At 41.7% G+C, this 22,241-nt stretch overlaps 1 protein-coding gene across 2 annotated transcripts in view; it reads left to right on the forward strand.

Annotated features, from left to right (window-relative positions):
• Window positions 1-22,241, forward strand: part of Dhx29 (DExH-box helicase 29) — a 47,178-nt gene that overhangs the window by 14,769 nt on the left and 10,168 nt on the right. Inside the window, exons 7-18 of one of the 2 annotated variants that reach the window (XM_052743293.1) lie at window positions 2,302-2,428; window positions 3,122-3,280; window positions 6,462-6,627; window positions 7,039-7,162; window positions 8,877-9,491; window positions 10,280-10,423; window positions 14,729-14,905; window positions 15,880-16,020; window positions 17,363-17,507; window positions 17,607-17,724; window positions 18,808-18,892; window positions 21,171-21,259. In XM_052743293.1, the coding sequence (XP_052599253.1) occupies window positions 2,302-2,428; window positions 3,122-3,280; window positions 6,462-6,627; window positions 7,039-7,162; window positions 8,877-9,491; window positions 10,280-10,423; window positions 14,729-14,905; window positions 15,880-16,020; window positions 17,363-17,507; window positions 17,607-17,724; window positions 18,808-18,892; window positions 21,171-21,259 (2,090 nt within the window). Of the gene's footprint in view, window positions 1-2,301; window positions 2,429-3,121; window positions 3,281-6,461; window positions 6,628-7,038; window positions 7,163-8,876; window positions 9,492-10,279; window positions 10,424-14,728; window positions 14,906-15,879; window positions 16,021-17,362; window positions 17,508-17,606; window positions 17,725-18,807; window positions 18,893-21,170; window positions 21,260-22,241 lie in introns of those variants that run through there. The other variant, XM_052743294.1, reaches the window with a different exon arrangement.

Here is a 22,241-nt window from a genome sequence, read left to right on the forward strand (position 1 = left end):
CGTATTCCTGTATAAAGGAAGCCAGCAGTTGGGAAAGAAAAATAGGTATCTTAAGATCAAATAAAAGCACGAGACTGGGTGTGTTAGTTGGCTTTCCACCACTAACAGCAGCAGTGAGGGTCAATTTAAGATGGTGAAGTGTTTATCTGGCCCCCAGCTGTAGAGGTTTTAGTCCATGATCACTGGGCTGCATTATTTTGGGGCCTGTTGTAAGGCAGGTCATATAGTGACAACAGTGTTGGGGAAGAGCTGTTCACCTCGTGGTGAATAGGGAGCAGAAGAGACTGGAGTCTCAATATCTCCGTTAAGGGCACACTCCTGTTTATGTGATGTCCAACAGGCCCCATCTCCTACTGCGCTACCACCAGAGGCTAGCGACTAAGCCTTACCATCCGGGCCTTTAGGACACATGTAAGATCCAAAACATTAGCAGTGAAAAAGCCAAGTTATAGGAAGAAATTCATCAAAGAAGTGTCTGAAATTATATGAAGAACTTTTTAAAAGTAAATCCCTCACAAAAATAGTATGAGTGACCAATACATGTTAAAATAATTCAGTGTTACTAGTCATGAAAATAAAAAACTGTAATGAGATACCATGATATATTGGTATCAAATATGTAAAGTTCAGTAATACCAAGTCTAAGGGAGAATGTGGAGGGTAGTGGGGTTTGTCGACCCTCGGTCATGGAGTTAGACACACTGACTGTTGCTGCAATCTCAGGTAAGGAAAACACTATCCACCCTCTCCCTCTAAAGTCTCATCTTAGTCTGCTTAGGTTGCTGTGATAAACAACTTGGGGAGGAGAGGGCTTATTCTAGTTTATAGTCTGTCATGAAGAGAAGTCAAGGCAGGAACTGAAGCAGAAACCATGGAGGAACGCTGCTTACTGCATTACTCCTCATGGCTTGTTCAACCTGCCTTCTCATACAACTCAGGACCTGCCCATGGATGGCACTGCCCCCCCAGGAGTTGCTGATTTTCAGTCTGTGTTAGAATCCTGAAGGAGTTAGACTTAGTGCTGGCCACAGCAGCAGAGTACACAGATCTGCCCGTAGGAGTGAGAGTAAGCAGACGGAAAGGAAGGCTTCCTTCTTCAATGCCCTTTTATCTGGGCTGCCACCATAGGCCCATATTTAGGGTGGGTCTTCCTTCTTAATATCATCTGACTGAGAAAATCCCTCACAGGAGGGCCCAGCAGCTTGGGGTTAGTTGATTTCAGATGTTGTCAAATTGGCAACCAGGATTAGTCATCACACTGTGTAACTCAGCAACTCCATTTCTAGGTATATATTAAGACCTGAAGTCAGGGTCTGGGAAAACATGTCTGTACACCCTGTTTATAGTAATAGCTAGAATGTAGAAGCCATTTGATGTCAATCAAAGGGTAAGTCAGTAAGTAAAGAATGTGTGTACAGAATGGAAGGGAATTCCTGGCACACAGGGTAACCCTGATGGGTCTTGAGGACATTATGCTAGTAAGCTAAGCCAGTCACAAAAATCAAATGCTGTGCAATTCCACTTATGGGAGGTACCTAGACTAGTCAAAATCATAGAGATGGGGGGCGTGGAATACTCTTCTAGGGGTTGATGGAGAAAGAGGAATGGGATATTACTGCTTTCTGAGTGTAGTGTTCCACTTCTGCAGCATACAAAGTTAGCTGGGTTGTGGTTGAGGTGGCTGCCAATGACCTGAATGTGTTAACAGCACTGAAGGAAGAACAAAGTGGCAAGATGCATAAGTAGAGGGATGGTGGCCTCGGTGTCTTGTGGAGGAGAGTGAGAAGAATTCGGATGAATGGGGTGGATTTGCGGCAGTAGCTAGGCCTTGGGTTACTCCACTTCAGTGTGTCTACACACAGAATGGCCCCAGCGATTGGTAGTTGACTCCACTTCGGTGTGTCTACACACAGAATGGCCCCAGCGACTGGTAGTTGTGCTTACTGAGTTGTGTTTTCCTGTGGTGATAACCACTGTATCTCACAGCAGCACCCTCGAGTGCCTCATCTCCACGTGCTGTTGTGCTTATTTATCATCTGCTGTTGCTTACTAACCTAAGGAGAAAGGCAATCGTGGGGTTAAACTTGCTGCTCTTTAGCTTTTGCTTAGGAGTCATAGCCTTGTGTTTTCTGAGTTTTCTTCCACCCTTTTACGTTTCTTAATTGGTTTTATTTCTCTCTGAGAAGTTCAAGAAGGTGATTTGCTAGGTCTAAGGATCATAGGTTCTGACACAATGTAGTGGTCACAGATCAACTGTTCTTAGACTTTTTTATTTTCTCTTCATCATTTTACTTGGAAAAGAATCAAAGGTACTTGAACCTTTCAGCCAAACTTCTGGACGCAAAGGAGCAAGCAGCTGCCTTTAAACTAGAGAAAAACAAGCAAGGCCAAAAAGAGGCTCAAGAGAAAATAAGAAAGTTTCAAAGAGGTAAGAGTTACAAGTCCTTACTTGGAGAAGTGTAACTGTGTCTCTGTGTTTTGCTACCAGTTTAGACTTAAGATTGGTTACCTCTTCCTATAGCAAGCCAAATGATAACTACTGCTGATCTTGTGGACCTTACAGCCTGTTATAACCTCCCAAGTGTTAGAACATAAAGGAGCAACATTAGTTTAAAAAATGAACGACTATCTTGTAATCAGACTTTATTTGTGGACAGTAACCTATATATTTCATGTAATTTTCAGTTCACCAAATACTGTTTTTGTGTGTGTGTCTGGTATATGCATGTGTGTGCTAATGTGCTTGCCCACATGTGCAAGCCAAGTGCCAACGTCAGGCATCATCCTCTATTGCTCTCCACCTTATTTTGTTGTCCGTTTTTTTCTTTCCTGTGTGTGTGTGTGTGTGTGTGTAATAAAATACTATTTCCATTCACAAAATGTAAATGTGATCTTATGTGTACTTTTTCCTAATGAAGGTATTTTTTTACTCTACTACATTTACTAATTCTTTTTAGAATACATTATGAAAGTTAATATATTGCATTTGACTTCTAACATAGATTCCAAGTAGGAAACTAGTTTTAAAAGGAAAAGAAGACATACTGTTTTTAAACTATATTTGCAAAATACAAAGCATAAAAAGCAAATATATAAAACTAAACTTTTTTTTTCTTGGTAGAAATGGAAACTTTAGAAGACCATCCAGTATTCAACCCAGCCATAAAGATTTCACATCAACAAAACGAAAGGAAAAAGCCCCCTCTAGCCACAGAAGGTGAAGGTGCTTTAAACTTTAATTTATTTGAAAAATCTGCAGCTGCCACTGAAGAAGAGAAAGGTAAATTAGGGGAACATGACTGTTGCTTTGCATTTTGGCATACTACTTATATTGACAGTAAAATTATGTTTTCGTGGGTTTGTTTTGTTTTTTTAAGTAATAACAGTTATGATGAGCCATGGGTAGCATTTTGTCATTGCAGAGACACTGGCTAAGTCCCATCTCTCTCTAGTTCATCCTCCAAACTTGACAGCTAGATTTGAACTATCAACTTGACCCTGCCTAGAATCATGTGTGTGTATGTGTGTGTGTGTGGGGGGGGGGGGGGGGGGGCGCGGGGGCGGTTGTGCACATAGTGCCGAGGAGGCCAAAAGAGGATGCTGGATGCCCTAGAGCTGCAGTTACAAGCAATTGTGAGCTGCTTCACATGGGTGCTGGGAACCAGACTCAGGTCCTCTCGGTGTGCACCCTTAGCCATAGGAAGCTAACACTCCAGTCCCTGAAAAAGCAGTCTTATCTTTATCAGATTGGTCTTTGGGCATGTCTGTGAGTGGTTGTCTTCGTTGATAATTGACGTAGAAGGGCCTGGCCTACTGTGAGGGCACTGTTCTCTAGCAGGTGGCCCTTGGCTATGGAAGAAGGCTCACTAAACACGAGGCAGGAGGTGATCAGGGAGCAGCACTCGCCTGAGTCTCTGCTGTTTCCTTGGCCGTGAGTGAGTTCCTGCCCTGGCTTCTCTCAGTGACCAACTTGTGGCAGACCAGCCCCCACACTTACTTACCCCAGGAACTCTTGAGGAATGAGGGATAAGAGAGTTAGTTAGAAAGAGAGAGTAGAGCCGGGCGGTGGTGGCGCACGCCTTTAATCCCAGCACTCGGGAGGCAGAGGCAGGAGGATCTTTGTGAGTTTGAGGCCAGCCTGGTCTACAGAGCAAGATCCAGAAAAGGCGCAAAGCTACACAGAGAAACCGTCTCGAAAAACCAAAAAAAAAAAAAAAAAAAGAAAAGAAAGAAATAGAGAGTAGAGAGAAAACACACGATAGACTCCAATGGGCCTGGATCCTTATCCACCGGCCCAGAACTTTATTCCGAAGGTCTATTTATAACAATGCCAAAGCTCGGAGCAAAAGCCCTCCCCCTTGCTAGTTAGACCCTTACAAACACCTGGTACCCAAGCCCGTGGTCCAATCAACCTCCCATGCAGTCCTGCTGGGTACGGCCATTAGGAAACCACTGTGACCTGGGAACTGTAAGCAAATAACCCTTTCTTCCCCAAGGTTGTCTGTAGTCAGAGTGTTTTAGAACAACACAAGGCAAACTAGGACATGGCTTTTCTGAAAAATGTGAACGCCAGTTTATGTAAAGTCAAGTTCTCTGTTCAAACCTTTTGATTTGTTGCTTCTGGTTTTTAACCCAGGGTCTTGCACATGTAAGCAGGTGCTCTGTAATGGAGCTGTGCTCCTCCAGTGAGAAACTGTTAGTGACATCAGGAACAAGTCCCGAGCCTTTCATGGCATTTGAGAGCTTTTGCATTCTGATTCCCTTTATCTTTCCACTGTTTGCTAGTGTCCTAGCCACTTCATTCCTGACATTTGTTGTTTGACAGTTCCATTCCTTTATTCATCTCGCTACCCCAGTGCCTAGGCGCAAATCAAACAATACAATTTCTTTGACTCCCGAAGTCCTCCATGACCCAAGATGCGAGGAATCGTACATCTCTGTGTATTGCTGCACACACTAGTCATATTCTTTGCATGTTCATCAGATTATATTACAAATCATTCCTATATTAAATAATAGACATTTTAAAATTATTCACTTGTTCAGTAATATTTATTGAATCATTATTGTGCAAATAAAAGGAGTTATATGAACAAAATAACCCAACTTCTTCCCTTTTTATTGGTGCAACCTAAGTTTGGAATATGAGCACAGATAAATTGTCTATTTTTGAATTAAGATTTGTGCTTTCAAAGAATGTGGGCTTTTAATAATAGAGAGAGTAGGGCTAGAGAGATGGCTCAGCAGTTAAGAGCTAAGTTCAGTTCCCAGCACCCACTTTTGGTGGCTTGAAATGGCCTGTAATTCTGGCTCCAGGGACCTGACACCCTCTTCTGGACATCTGTACTCATGTGCACATACCCACACACAGACGCACACATGCAGACATAATTTAAAGTATAATAATAATAATAATAATAATAATAATAATAATAATAATAAAAGTATAATAATAATAATAATAGAGCAGAGAGGTCTAATTTGAACTGGGACCACCTTGCTGCTAATAATAGCTCTGAGACTAATCTAATAGTCTGACAGATAATCAGGTGTTAGCCTGGTAGCAAGTTGGTGGAAATTACCTCCAAAGAAGAGAGATAGTAAGTTAAAAATCTTAAGGTAAAAGTCAGTTTATAGTGTCACTATAAAATTTGACAGATTTTCTATGATAGAAATGTACTATATTTTTGTTATTTGATGTGGTAGTTAATAGCAAAACATGAATATTGAGCACTTAAGATGTGACTGGTATACCTGAGAATTTGAAATCATAATTGATTTCTAACCACAAAGCTGGTAGCTACTAGGCTGGGAATACATTGAACATTTAAAGAATTGCCTGAGGGCCAATGTAATCACAACATTAGGGAAGAGCAGCATACAATATATTGACAGGGGTGGACCACAGAAGTCCTTTAGGGCAGTTATCAAGAGTAAGTACTTCATGTTAGATGTACCAGGAAGCCACTGACAGTTGTGGTGTTGACAGCGGTGGCCATGGTAAGTAGAGAAATGAATGGTATGTGACATATTTTTTTCAGTAACTGCATGGAGGGTATCCTACCAAATATTGTCATTCAGTAAATATGAACATGCATAAGGTCCTCGAGGTCAGCCAGGTGTGGTGGTACACACCTCAGATCCCAACACTTCTTCCTGGGAAGAAGACAAGGAGGATCAGGAGTTCAAGATCATCCTTGGCTACAAAGCAAGTTTCGGCTCTTCCAGGGCCTTGTGAGACCCTGTCTCAAACCACCACCACCACCAACAGATTTGGGATGTTCTGTGGTTCAATCCATGAAGAGGATTGCATCACCGAGAGAAGAGCAACTTTTCTGTGTTCCTCCTTCGCCTGTTCTCAGAAATGCTGTTCCCACAAGGGAGAGCACGCTGATCACTCCACAGAGAATTTATATTGCTGTTACCATTTTTAAAGAACAAGTCTTTGCCTTCCATTTAAGGTAAAAAGAAAGAACCTCATGATGTAAGAAATTTTGACTACACTGCTCGAAGCTGGACTGGAAAATCTCCCAAACAGTTTCTAATCGATTGGGTCAGGAAGAATCTTCCCAAGAGTCCAAATCCTTCCTTTGAGAAAGTTCCAGTAGGTAGATACTGGAAATGTAGGTATGTTTTTCTGGTTAACTGAATGAACTTTTAGAAAAATGTGAATCTTTCTGTTTCTTGTAAATTATGTAAACATTTAGAAATGTCAGGCTTGGTGCTTCATGATTGTAATCCCAGCACTTAAGAGGCTCAGGCAGGAGTTCTAGGCCAGCCTGGACTACAGAGTGAGTTCAAATCTAGTCTGTCCTATAGAGTGAGACCTTATCTCAAAAACAAAACACAAGTAAGCATTTAAGAAACTCTTAATTCCTCATTTCCTGTACACATTCCTTATAAGTCATTATCTAATGCAGTGCCTTCCATGGAAATACTTACATAATTATAAGTTTAAGTTTGATGTTAATGAGTTTCTTTTTGATCTGACCTCACCAACTTTTAAGGTTTTACTATTGTTTTTCTGCTTCATTTTAGGGTAAGGGTTGTCAAGTCTGAAGATGATGTTCTGGTCGTGTGTCCTACCATCTTAACCGAGGACGGCATGCAAGCTCAGCACCTGGGAGCCACATTAGCCCTTTACCGGCTGGTGAAAGGGCAGGTGAGCCCCTTAGGCCTCGATGCTTTAGAAATGAAAGGATGGCCGTGCCACAGTCTGAAAGGCTCTAAAACCCAAATCCTTTTCAACAGTCATGGTGCCACAGTAGAAAATGCTTCACCAAGAAACGTTCTTTTGTGAATGAAATTATTATGACTCTCTGTGGAAGGCATATATAAAACAAACCGTTGGTGTTTAGACAAGGCCTAGCCCAAGTCTAGTCCATTGCCTATGTGCCAGTATCCCTAAGTCTAAAATCCAAAACTTGTAGTTCCAAGTATTTGGGATAAGAAATGCCCATCCTACAATAAAATTGTCCCATAAAACTTAATTTTTCAACTTAAAAATGTAGGCAACTGGTTCCATTTTTCATCTTTAGGTTTCTGTGTGCTTAGAGTTTAAAGAAAGATTACAGAACTACTGAAGGAAAACGCTCTTTGAGAGAATACAATGCTTGTCTCAAAAGTTAGAGTGCCAGCGTTTTCTTTTATAAAAAATGTGTTTCTCTGTCTTCATGGGAATTGTCTTAGTCAGTGTTCTAGTGCTATAAAGAGACACCATGACCACGGCAACTCTTATAAAAGAAAGCATTTGGGGACTGGAGAGATGGCTCAGCAGTTGAGAGCACTGGCTGCTCTTCCAGAGGACCTGGGTTCATTTCCCAGCACCCACATGGCAGCTCACAACTGTCTGTAACTCCAGTTCCAGGGGATCTGATACCCTCACACAGACGTGAATGCAGGCAAAACACCAATGCACATAAAACAATAAAAAATAAAAATTAACAAACAAACCATTCAGTTAGGGCCTTGCTTATAGTTTCAGTGGGTTAATCTATGATCATAATGGCAGGAAGCAGACAGGTGTTGCATCGAGTAGCTGAGAGCTGGCCATCCTGGCCTGCAGGCAGAGAGAGACACTGGGCCCGGTGGGAGCTTTTGAAACCCCAAAGCCTACTCGCAGTAGCATGCTTCCTCCAACAAGGCCACACCTCCTAATCCTTCCAAATGGCCCCCACTAACTGGAGACCAAGCATTCAATCATGGGTCTATGTGGCTATTCTCATTCAAACCACCACAGGAAATTAGCCACTAACTAAGTAGGAGTCCAGACAGTTGTCCTTTTCCAACTTCTGCCCAAGTTCATAATGTCTTCTTTCTTGCATTTTGCAAAGTAAAGTATCATAAGCTATATCTGCTTGATAAAAATGACTGTTGATGTCACAGAGATGGTGGAGGTTCTTTGGTGGCAGAGGAGTAGAATGAAGGTTCCATTTGGTGTTTGAGTTACAGCACTATACCACGGCCAGATCTCACCAGGAGCTTTGTGTTTCAGAATGCTCTGTGGTTCGTCTACATATTATATAGCACCCCTGCAGGAATATTTAATAAACGTTCATTCTGCAGTTTACCATGCTCTAAAAGTCAGCCCTTTACAGGTTCTCTGCAGAGACAGGAAGCAGAGCTCTTCACTTCCTCCCCCATAGACACATAGCCATGAAGTCGAGAAACAGGAGTGCAATGCTGCATCCTTTCTGAATTGATAGCCCGTGTGTGTGTGTGTGTGTGTGTGTGTGTGTGTGTGTGTGTCTTACACTGAGGACTTGAAAGTTTAGGGATCCCGTTACGTTTTTCGATACATCAGCTTGAAGTTCTCACTTCCGGCACTTGGACTCCTTGTCCTAAAAGTAAAGCATCGCTGTTGTTCTCCTTTTCAGTCTGTTCACCAGTTACTCCCCCCTACTTACCGAGACGTTTGGCTGGAGTGGAGTGATGAAGAAAAGAAAAAAGAAGAATTAAATAAAATGGAAACCAATAAGCCACGGGATCTTTTTATTGCCAAACTTTTGAGTAAGTTGAAGCAGCAGCAGCAGCAGCAACAACAGCAACAGCATTCTGAACATAAAAAAGAAAGCTCTGAAGACCCCGAGGAATCTTGGGAAAACTTAGTTTCTGATGAGGATCTTTCTGCACTGTCCTTGGAGTCAACAAATGCAGAAGACCTGGAGCCCGTGAGGAACCTCTTCAGGAAGCTGCAAAGCACACCCAAGTATCAGAGACTTCTGAAGGAGCGACAGCAGCTGCCTGTGTTCAAACACCGGGACTCGATTGTGGAAACTCTGAAGAGGCACCGGGTTGTAGTGGTGGCAGGAGAAACAGGGAGTGGCAAGAGCACTCAGGTCCCACATTTCCTGCTGGAAGATTTGCTTCTGAACGAGTGCGGAGCGAGGAAATGTAACATAGTTTGTACCCAGCCCCGAAGAATCTCCGCAGTGAGTTTAGCCACCAGGGTGTGTGATGAACTGGGCTGTGAAAATGGACCTGGAGGAAGGGTAAGGCCTGTTCTCTCCTCGCCACCTCTGTGAGTGGTGAGCTGACTCTGCTTTGTTTGGGAACCTGTACAGTAATCCTAGTTCTGGTCATTGACTATTCAATATGTTACATACTTAACATTCAAAGAGTAGGCACAATTCAGATTTGACTTCAGCACACCATGAATCTTTTCTGAGGAATGTATCCCTAAGTGGTGTCATTCTTTTCAGTGAATAGAAAAGGAAAGGAAAATAGAAAAAAATATTAGATGATTGAAAAAAGAACAGAGCAAATGATGGGGCTGAAGAGATGGCTCAGAAGGTAGAGGCGGCTATACACAGGCCTGATGACCTGATAGGATAGCAGAAGAGAACCAACAGTCATCCTCCTGTCTCCACATGTGCACCATAGTCTGCATGAGCCTACACTCATGTACACTAACTAGAACATAAAATTGTAAATTATCAAGACAAATCTTAGAGCTTCATACAATTGAAAACCATAGACATGCACTTTTTTGGCTTTTTGAGGCAAGATTTCATACTATAGCCCAAGCCAGCTTGAAACTCACTATGTAACCCGGGCTGGCCTTACACTCCCAGTGGTACTTCTGTCTCAGCCCCCTGAGTGCTAGGACTATAGGTGTGAGCCACCACTTCAGCTAGAGATAGACTCTTGGCAATAAACTGCTTAAGTGGATCTGCCTAACTGTTGCATGGAGTAGCAAGATGAGCATCTGCACTGCACTCTGCGGCTTGTTCGCCAGCTCGCTTGTGAACTCTGTGGCTGCTCTGTGTTCTCCCCGCAGAATTCTTTGTGTGGCTATCAGATCCGGATGGAATCTCGAGCTAGCGAATCTACTAGGCTACTATATTGTACAACAGGAGTTTTGCTAAGGAAACTTCAGGAGGATGGTCTTCTGACTGATGTGTCCCATGTCATTGTAGATGAGGTGAGTAGGTTTTATAATTGTGTCCAGATAAATTCTAAACATGTTTATATTAAAAAGATGCTGTTGGTGACACTAACTAACGTTTTCTTTGTGCTTACATCAGACACTGTCCAGCTAATGATTTGGTTCATCTAGCAGATGTCTTGTGTTAATGGATTTGCTCCATAAGTACTGTATCCTGTTTGCGGTATGCTTGATGCTGTTCAGAGGATCACACAGACATAAACACATGTTCATTGATCTTCCCAGCAATGCTCAGACACTTTCCTTTCTACCGGTGGGCTGCTGCTCAGCCACCACATTGACATGTCTCGTGATTAGCTCTCTAACTCTTACAGAGGACAGGAAATCATCACCGTGCAGTTTTTCTCTAACTATTCTTCTGGGATCAAATTTGAGTGCATGCTTGAATTATGCTCAAAGTTTAACGTTGCAACAATTTCAGACGTCTAACAACCTACTCAAGTAAACTAAATTTGCTAGTATTTTTTTTTTCAAGAAGAGATATATAGCAATTCTCTTTTCAGAAAGTATTATTAAATGTTTATAGCAAGGCAGAATAGCTGACACATGTGTATCTCAGCACTGGGTTGGCTGAGACACAAGTTCCTAGCTAACGTGGAGCAGTGTGCGACTGTCTTAACATGCAAAAAGAAAAAGAAAGAAAAGTCTGATATTAAGTTTTTTATAAATGTCTATTCATTTACTAAATTTAAAATGCAGTAGTAACAGTTTTGTCCTACTTTGGGTTTTTGAGACAGGGTCTTGCTGTGTAGCCCAGGCTACCTCCTTACATCTTAGCCTCCCAAGTGCTGAGATGACAGCATGGGACACCCCAGTTGCTCATCCAGTAATCTGTAATTAATAGACTACATATAGATCACTATATAGGTTACTTTCCTCTTCAGCTTGACGCCATCAGGCTCTTGATGTACAGAGTATCCTGGTGAGGGGCTGGAGTGATGGCTCAGCAGTTAAGAGAGCTGTGTTTGAGTGCCAGCACCTATATCTGTGGGCAACTGCACCCACATGGACATAACCCCAACACAGAGACATACGTGTAATTAAAGTAAAATCTGACACTAGAGATGCCTTGGAGATTGAGAGCATTTGGTGCGCTTCCAGAGGACCCAAGTTCAGTTCTTAGCACCCATATGCATGGCAGATCACATCTGAAACTCCTGTTCCAAGGAATCTGGCACCCTTTTCTGACCTCTACAGGCACCAGGCACACATTTGGTGCATATATACATATGTTCAAACAAAACTCTCATACACATAAAATACAAATAAATCTCTGAAAAGTAAAAATCTTCAATTTTTTTTTAAGAAGTGCCAATGAAATTCATCAGCTCTTAAGGATACGAGAGATTTGGGAAGTTTGTTGTTTCACTCTTCTGGCTATGTTAACAGGAATTGTGTGCTTTGCTAGAGTTTATAGTTGGTGTGACATCTAAGTAACTTTCATTGCTGGCTATGCTCAGAGCTCCATTTCCTGACCACCAGTAAGAGGTATCCTTAATGCTGTACATTTTTATTAACTCTAGTGTATGTTATCTTTTTTTACAATCTTGGTTGTGATTCATTTTCATGTTTCTGATGAAACATGATTTTCCAGATCATTGTAGTCCACTGGATCTCTTTCCTGACCGTCAGACATGAATCTCCAGGTGTCTTCTAGACCCTTTCAGTCTTGGGAACTTTGGGTTCAGTGTTTCTAAAACTCAGACTGTCCTTCTCTTGCCCTACTCCTCTTCTGACCAGTGAGTGACCCCTGCCTTACTAGTCAGCCACCAAAGTAAAAACACCCAGCGTCTTTCGTCCATGTCCCCTAAATTCAGCCACCTAGTTAAGTGTGTTCTGCCTTCACATCCAGTCACTTGCCTCCACGTTCAGTGGTCTTACTTCTTGTAGGGGTCACCAGTGTCTCTTTAATAACTACAGCAGCATCTCATGAATTAGACTTCCTGCTTCATTCCCTGCACCGTAGCCATAGTCCAGAGTAGCTCTTTTTCTGTGACATAGAGTCTGCACAGGCTGGCCTTGAGCTCACAGTGCTCTTGCCTCAGCTTCTAGGGTCCTATTCTTAAAGATGTGTGCCTCATGAACAGCCAGCTCCAGTTACCTTGTGCCTCTTTGTTTTTTGAATTATAAATAATACTTAGATCACATGATTCTGCTCTAAGATGACTTAAGCCCCAGACAGTGATTCCTTAATGGTGCTTATAAGATTTACATGGCGGGGCTGGTGAGATGGCTCAGAGGTTAAGAGCACTGACTGTTTTTCCAAAGGTCCTGAGTTCAATTCCCAGCAACCACATGGTGGCTGAAAACCATCTGTAATGAGATCTGGTTCCCTCTTTGGGCCTGCAGGGATACATGCAGGCAGAATACTGTATACATAATAAATAAATAAATCTTTAAAAAAAAAAAACGATTTACATGGCTATCACTAGGTACCTCTCTAGCTTTTTTTTTTTTTTATTTTTTTTATTTTTCAGAGCTGAGGACCGAACCCAGGGCTTTGCGCTTGCTAGGCAAGCATTCTACCACTGAGCTAAATCCCCAACCCCAACCTCTCTAGCTTTATCTCTTGCATATTTTCCATCCCAGGGCCCAAGTCCAGTATTTTAGTTCCTGAACTATGTTATGAGTCCTTTCGTCTCTCTGAGTTTTTTAATTTTTTTATGTGTGTTTTGGATGCATACATGTCTGTATACCATGTACATGCCTGTTGCCTGTAGAGGCCAGAAGAGGGCATCCGATCTCCTGGAACTAGAGTTATAAATGGGTGCTCAAGTGGAAGAGTAGCCAACACTCTTACCCACTGACCTCTCTCCCCCTCCCCTTATTTGTCTGTTTTGGGTACTCGGAATTGAACCCAGGGCTTTATACATTCATTGTAACTTGACCTAATTACTTTCTCTTCCCTTTCCATCCTGTTTTTCTCCTTCTGTGCCAGCACTCAAACTCAGCCGTTGGTTTTCAGCGTCATTGACAAGTTCTCTTACAGTATATACAGTACCTTCTGTCTTGATTGCTTTTTATCACTTAGCATATGCCACAGTGCAAGGTGTTTACTGTTTGTTAAGCTTTGTTAGTTGACTTTCCATTACCTCATTGGTTGTCTGTAGCTAGAGTTTTCCTGCCTGGCCCACAGTCAGGACAAATCTCTATCACCCGCCAGTCCCACAGCCACTCAGACCCAACCAAGTAAACACAGAGACTTATATTGCTTACAAACTGTATGGCCATGGCAGGCTTCTGCTAACTGTTCTTATATCTTAAATTAATCCATTTCCATAAATCTATACCTTGCCACGTGGCTCGTGGCTTACCGGCATCTTCACATGCTGCTTGTCATGGTGGCAGCTGGCAGTCTCTCCCTCAGCCTTCCGCTTCCCAGAATTCTCCTCTCTCCTTGTCCCGCCTACACTTCCTGCCTGGCCACTGGCCAATCAGTGTTTTATTTATACAGAGCGATATCCACAGCAGTTGGCACACAGCTCTGTGAACTTCTCATTATTTGTATGGATGAGTCAGTAGACCCAGAGATACTCATGTAACTTTCCCAAAGTCACACTATAAGCGGTCAAGCCAACAGATGAACCCAAGGCATTGATCCCCGGGCATGGAGGCGTAAGCACTGTTGTCTGCCCTCCAAGCAGATTATGGACATGACTACTATCTGGATGTTGCTTTTATATGCTTCTGTAGTCTGTTACAAATTAGGACAGAAATGTGTAAGAGTCCAGAAAGTTAGAGCACAGACTTACAGGAGGCAAATACTTGGTATATTCAGGCAGCCTACATTATCTATGCCCTATAGCGAGGTTACAGAGTCCGCTTTCCGTCACCCATGCTTTGTAGTAAACTTAGAGTCACTTGAATGTGTGTGTCAGAGAGCAGGATTCCTACCGCTCAACTCCTTTTCCTCCTTAGTAATAAGTCTTGTGTAATGGCCATAACGGACTTTTACCTGATTAGCAGAGTTAGGAGTCAGCTGACTTCTCAATGAAACTGGGAGGCAGCCTGATCCTGTCAGCCACAAATGGTGTGATTTCTAAAACTTCTCCTTGTGCACAGTTCTACTGTTGCCGTCAATTATATGCTGACCCTTTCCATTGACTCCAGCCTTAGAGAATAAATTGAGTTTTAACCTGAAGGTCAACCTTATTTAAAACATACCTTCATCACCCCACGTGTCTTCGTTGTATTCAGATATTAACTTTTAGTAGATTCAAGCATCAGGTTATTTATTCCCAGGCACTAGATGTGATTGGTTTTGTGTTGCCTTTCCATTAGGTCCATGAGAGAAGTGTGCAGTCAGACTTCCTGCTCGTTATCTTGAAGGAAATTTTGCAGAAGCGTTCTGACCTACACTTGATTCTGATGAGTGCCACTGTGGACAGTGACAAGTTCTCCACGTACTTCACACACTGTCCTATTCTCAGAATTTCAGGAAGAAGTTACCCTGTTGAGGTAAGTTTTCTTTGGGGTGTGTGTGTGTGTACCAGTTTCCCAGAACATTGGCCCTTTCTTGTGGTTGTTTGTTTTTCTCTTTTGGGGGGCCACCACCCAGCTCCCAAATAAATCACACAAGGAGGCTTATTTTTATTTATGAATGGTCGGCCTTAGCTTGGCTTAGTTTCTCACCAGCTTTCCTTAACTTAAATTATCCCAACTACCTTTTGCCTCTGGGCTTTTTCCGTTCTCTTACTTCTGTAAATCTTACTCTTACTCCATGGCTGGTTGTGTAGCTGTGTGGCCGGCCCCCGAAGTCCTCCTCCTCTCTGGCTCCTACTTCCTTTCACTCCTCCATCTCTCCTGCCTCACCATTGGCCGTTCAGCTCTTTATTAGACCATCAGGTGTTTTAGACAGGCATAGTAACACAGCTTCACAGAGTTAAACAAATGCAACATAAACAAAAGTAACACACCTTAAAATAATATTCTACAACACTTTCTTCTGAGCCCAGACCTAGTTCCTAGACCCCACAAGTCAGGGGAGGACCTGGGAGGACTCTAATAGTCAGGCAGCTGGTGCTTGCCTGAGGGTGGGAAGGATGGGAAAGCATGGTCAGTGTCCTGATGACAGACCTCAGGAACTGAAACTTACTTCCACATCAAGTCATGTTTATATGGAAGGTGGCGCCTGCCAGTAAGGCTCTCTGTTTTCAGCCACCCAGCGGTCTGAGGTTGTCTGTCTACTTTCCTGTCAGTGAGCCTTTAGACCCTCTGTGTCCATGAGCCTTTAGCAGCAGACCCTGTCTGTCAGTGAGCCTTTAGACCCTCTGTGTGTCTGTTATGTTCTTCAATCCCAATTATACCGACAGAAAGCTTTCCCTCATATCTTCACTTAATTTAGTGACATTTGAAAGATGAGGCTCTCTGTGTTCTCTTTAATGGTGTTTCCTGACATGACTTTCAGTCCACTCTGTATGCCTTATCTGCAGGTTTTTCATCTTGAAGACATAATAGAAGAAACGGGCTTTGTACTGGAGAAAGACTCTGAATATTGTCAGAAATTTCTGGAGGAGGAGGAAGAAATTACCATTAATGTTACAAGTAAAGCTGGGGGAATAAAGAAGTATCAGGTAAAAGAAAATACTCAGAAAGGTGCAGTGACTATCCAGAGTCCATCCTGCTGTGTGAATTTAAAGTCACGTGGCTAGCACTGTGAATTGGAGTGATGGTTGTGAGAATCAGTGAATTTTAAAGGCTATCTCTTTAATCTTGTTTCAGACTTTAGTCCTTCATCTGTGATATTTTGATTGTCTCTTATACCATTTGGGGGACACTGGATGTATGTAGACTCATGGACCACATAAGTGAAGCAACATTCAGAGCAGTCCGAGCAGTGATTCATGACTGGGGAGTCCATTTCTAGTGATGGTTTTCTACTGTGACTCAGGAGATGGAGCTATCCTGAATAGATCTTTGCTCTTGGTTTTCACAGCAGCTGTGTCTTAGCAGGAGCCAACATTAGATCTATAATAAAGCTGTTCAAGGCAAACAGTTTTTGCTAGGGAGTAAGAGGCGATTATGTGACTACAGAATTACTGCAGAAGCCCCAGGACTCCCTCTTTAGCCGTGGCACCAGATCCAGTCTCTCCACTACGTCTGTGCAACTTGATTTGTATCGAGTGCACGGATCCAGACTGGTGGAAACACAAAACTGGTCTGTGTTTAAACAGATAAGCCAAGAAAGCATAACCTAAGAGCTTTCTCTAAAACCCCCAAGATAAAAATTGAAAACTGAAGAAAGACGTCGAAGGGTATTTCAGACAAGATGATCAGAACTTGGTAGCCAAGGTAGACTGTAGAAAGAATGAAAAGGTGTAAACTACCTTTATTAAAGTTGTTACAGATTCTTTGGGCCTGGATGCTTTTTAACTGCCACAGAAAAAAAGCATGTATGAATGTGGTGTGTTTTTCTACAATTATTTCTATATGAGCATGGAAAGATAAATAGGTTTTTGCTGTTCATAAATTAAAGTATAGGAGAATGATGATATTTCATGACTTTCTTCAGTTTCTCCTCCTAAGTGGGGCGTGGTGAGAAAGACTTGCAGCCCCAGGTACTTGTCATGCTGGGCTGTGAGGACCCCTTGAGCCCACGAGTCCTGACTAGCCAGACCTCACAGCAAGCATCTATTTCAAACATGATCAGTTCACTGATTGTGTGCCTGCTGTGTTTTAGCTGAGTAAGAATGGCAGCAATAAGAACTTGCTTTCCACGGGTAAAGACAGCACCCTTTTTCCTTGTTTCTGTTAATAAAAAAAGAGTTCGGTTTTGGGTTTTGTGGCTTGTGGTGGTGTTTGTTTGCAGTTGTGGGAACTGAACCCAGGATAAGCAAATGCTCTCCCACTGAGCTACATCTACACCCCAAAAATACAGTTTTTTTCAGCTTTCTCTGGTTGGGTTTTGTTTTTTAGGAATACATCCCAGTTCAGACTGGAGCAAGTACTGAATTAAATCCATTTTACCTAAAGTACAGCAGCCGTACTCAGCATGCTCTTCTCTACATGAACCCCCATAAAATCAACCTCGACCTGATCTTGGAACTTCTTGTATATTTAGGTATCTTTCTATTTGTTTTGATAAAACACTTCTACATTTATTAATATTTTATATGCTGTTTCCTGTCTTATTTTGAATTTATCTTTTTTTAAATATCAGACAGAAGTCCCCAATTCAGAAATATTGAAGGAGCAGCATTGATATTTTTACCTGGCCTTGCTCATATTCAACAGTTGTATGATCTCCTATCAAATGACAGAAGATTTTATTCTGAGAGGTAACTACAAATCTTCATTATATTCTTTGTAATTTTAAAACAGAAGATCTGATACATTAAAACTCTTGATGAGAAATTCCAGGCTTTTCAACTTCAGTTAAAATAGTCCATGATAATGCTGGCTAGATGGCTCAGTGGGTAAGAGCACTGACTACTCTTCCAAAAGACCCAGTTTCGGTTCCCAGCACCCACTTGGCAGCTCACAACTGTCTGTAACTCCATTTCCATGAGTCTGACGCCGTTTTCTGGCCTCCCCAGATACTTCATACCCATTTTACACAGAGGTACATGCACATGAAACACCTAAACACTTCCTATTTTGTTTTGTTTTGAAACAGGGTTTCTCTGTGTAGCCCTGGCTGTCCTAGAACTCACTCTGTAGACCCAGCTGGCCTGGAACTCACAGAGATCCACTTGCCTCTGCCTCCCGAGTGCTGGGATTAAAGGCGTGCGCCAACACCACCCGGCTCACATTTTTTTTTTAATTTTACAATTGTCCATGGAGATTTTGTGTTTGTTCATTTTTATCTAGTGAAAATTTGTAGGTACTGTGTCTGCATTTGTTGTTTCTTTAATTTTAATCTGAGCCAAGAATCCTGTGGTTAATTATATATAGATAATAACTCCTGACCCACTGAGTTTTCCAAAAGCACCGAAGTTTCGCACCTTAGCAACCATATCTATTTAAATAGCTGTTTATTTGTTCTGCTGTACTTTATCACTCTTGTTGTGGTTATCATATTAATATCAAAACTTTAAAAAAACATTTAAGCCTCACATTTCACATATAAGCTTACTCATTCTTAATCAAACAATACAAAATCCAGAATCTGGAACACTTATGGTCCCCAGCATTTCAAAAGAGGGATATATATTCAACCTGTTATTTGCTCATATTAATTTTTTCCCTCTGGCAGGCGTATTGTGGGGTCTTATTAGACTGTTCTGTGAAATTCTGTTTATTTAAATTTTTTCATAATAAAATATTAAAAGTTGTTTTTCTATGTGCAAATAAATTTTGTTATTCTTTGCAGTGTCTTCTAAAGAGAACCTCTTGCTAAGAACTATGATTTTAACTTTCAGATATGAAGTCATAGCTCTGCATTCTGTTCTTTCAACTCAAGATCAAGCAGCAGCATTCAGACTTCCCCCTCCAGGAATCAGGAAGGTAAATTCAGAATGTGAATATGTATGGTCTGAGAAACTTGGTCCAGAAAATGAGTTAGTGCTGGACACATGACTAACTACAAGTGTTGTGCAGCTCAGCGTAATCAAAGGGAACCTAGTATTAAATGTCAAGCATTTGGGGCTGGAGAGTGGCTCAGTGGTTAAGAGTATATGGGCCCAGTTTGGTTCTGAGCACCACACTGGCAGCTCACAATTGCCTGTAACTCCAGCTCCAGGGGATCCTTTGAAGCCTCTAACCTCTTGGGCATCTTTACTCACATCATATGCACACAGATATACACATAGAAAAGAAATATCTTTTAAAAACTTTTTTAATTTAGACATTTGAATATTTACATTTGGGCTAATAAACAGGACTTTTGAGGAAAGTAGTAGTTGGAAAATGTGATATGTATATTGCTTTTTAAAAGGAAAAAGAAAAGACTACTTTTTCCTAAGAAAGCATTATAAACCAGACATGATGGCACACGCCTTTAATCCTATCACTCAGAGGCAGAGGCAGATGAATCTCTGAGTTTGAGGCTAGCCTGGTCTACATAGTGAGTTCCAGGACAGCCAGAACTATGTAGAGAGACCCTGCCTCAAAAAAATAAAGAAAGCATCATGAAAGAGATTGGATGTCAAGAGCTACTTAAGTCCTGGGAGGATTCTTATTCTAGACTATTGGTTCTTTCCGCCTCAATTAGTCATTCATTCTGTTCATTAATATGCTAATAGTCGAATCCAGAATGGTGCTCATTCCATGCAAGTGTTCTATCTACTACTGAGCTATATCCTCAGCCCCAGTTTTTCATTCCTGACTGTAGTTCACAGACCTTAGCTTATGGAAATAATTAGTGCCCTCTGGGCATAGTTCTGAATGGAGAGATTCTAGACAAAGAATTTCTCAGGTTTTGAATTTTCTCTCAGAAGAAATTATTTAAAAATATATAGTTATGCTAGTCGGTGGTGTAGCATGCTTTTAATCCCAGCACTCGGGAGGCAGAGCCAGGCGGATCTCTGTGAGTTCAAGGCCAGCCTGGTCTACAGAGCAAGATCCAGGACACACACCAAAACTACACAGAGAAATCCTGTCTTGAACCCCCCCAAAAAAAAAAAATATATATATATATATATGTGTGTGTGTGTGTGTGTGTATACATATATATATTTCATTGTGAGACAGTTTGGGAAGCGGGAACTGTCAGAACAAGCCTGACTGATGCACAAGACCTGAGTCCTCATCCCTAAACTGACCACCATTCAACTTCACCTTCTTTTTATTAATCTGGTGGTCTTCTGAGAACTCCAGAGATCCTGAGACTGCTCTGATCTGCTTCCCTGTAAGAAAGATTTTGTTTGAAGAGTTCACCTTAACAAAAAAATCTTAGCACTGCCAAAGTAGAATAATCACGCAGGTTCTAAGGACCTCATAAATCTGGGAGCAGTCAGTCAGTATTGGAAAACACAGTTAAAATAGAGCAGTGCATCTTGGACTTGACCTGGACTTTCCCCGAGGTTTTACCTCCAAGGATTCAACAAGAACATCAAAAGTGCACAAGGTTGTACTGTTCCACCGTCGCTGCTTAAGAATTTTAAAGCTAGACCTAAAATACCATGTTACTGCACCTCCTCATTTACAGCAGAGGTGTTGAAGTCCAGGGGTAAAGGGACTTGCCGAACCTGGGGACCAGAACAGCCACCTCACTCTTCTCAGTAATATTTCTTCTCCTAGTAACCGATTGTATAGGGTGGAATCGAATGGTCTTGATTCTCTGACCCTGTTCCCAGATCCACTGTCAGATTTAAGCTATTGACTAGAATGAGGGAGTGATGCTTTTGTTGTAATAGGAATCTCTGTCATGTGCTGGAGAGATGGTTAAGCAGTTAGGATCACACACTGGTATTGCAGAGGACCCAGGTTCACTTCCCAGAAGCCACATCAGGCGGCTCATAACCTGGAGCTCCAGCTCCAAGGGGGCAGTGTTGGCCTGCTCAAGCACTGGCACTCATGAGTGTGGGAATGTACTCAAGCACATAATTAAAAATGAAATGAAATGTTTTTTATCTAACAACCTCTTTAAGATGAGCTGATGAAACAGTATAGCAAATTAAAATTATGGAGCAAAACTCTAAATTTTTGTGACTATAATTGAAAGTGGCTTTCTTTTGGTCCCTCCCTCCCCTGCTCTTAAAAGTCACCTTTAAAGACTCTCAGCTCTGTCTAGAGAAATTTCAGGGTCAGTGTCAAAGTACTTTAGCTTCTTGTTTATTTGCAGATTGTTTTAGCAACAAATATTGCAGAGACGGGAATCACTATTCCTGATGTTGTGTTTGTCATTGATACTGGAAGAACAAAAGAAAATAAGTAAGTTTAACTTTCTCACAGTGGGAATTTGTAACGTTGAGTTTTTTGGAGAAATTGCAGAATCATGTTAGGGAAATCCAGATCCTAGAGGTTATAATTCTTCCCAAAGCAAAAAGCCTTTGTAAAAATGTAGGTAAATTTAAAATATCAGAGAATAAATTTCTGAATTTCATACCTTGGATTTTACCAAAAATAATGCCAGTGTACCACTACTTACAAGTGCTATCTGGACAGAATTTCACAGCATACATTTTTATATATATATATTTTGCTTATCAAATAAAGTGTTTAACATAGCATTATTTATGGGGTTGCGATAAAAGCATGGACTTTGAAGAATTGGACATAGATCTCCAATCTGAGCCAAACAGCCCTCCTAATCATCAGATCCTGTGTGCTAATGAAGAAAATGAGTTCACAATTGCAAATGCCGTATATCTCAACCCGAACATTACAGATGTCTTAACTGAACGAACCTCCACAAAATGGTACTACTCTCCGAGTAGTGTGTGCGTTAGCATGTGCTGCACAAACAGTGGAGACCACCGTTAGTTCATTGTAGTCTGTATACAGTCCCCAATATCAGAAAACTACAGCAGGGTTTGGAAAAGATGGCTATGTAATAGAAAATCAGTTCTAAAACAAGCTGTGTGTCTTTAGAGGAAACATGTCCTGGGTTTAGACTGTCTTGGGAGCAGTGCTTTAACTTTAATGTTGGCAGTTCACACCACCTTCCTGTGTGATTAGTAGGTATTAACTGAAATGAAGAGGTCCCTCGGTCAGATCAGTTTGAGGAAAGATGAATTGAGCAAATCATTTCTTTTGTAGCAAAGGTTTTCATTTGGCAGTATGGATAAGCATTTTGCTAAAATATTTAATCAAGAAATATGACTTAAAAAATGTTTGTCAGCCACACATGGTAGTGTACACCTTTAATCCCAAGTCTCTGGAATAAGAGGCAGGTGGATTTCTATGAGTTCGG

Source organism: Peromyscus californicus, unplaced genomic scaffold (genome assembly GCF_007827085.1).
Source record: "Peromyscus californicus insignis strain IS unplaced genomic scaffold, ASM782708v3 Scaffold_18__1_contigs__length_77618521, whole genome shotgun sequence".
NCBI lineage: Eukaryota > Metazoa > Chordata > Mammalia > Rodentia > Cricetidae > Peromyscus > Peromyscus californicus.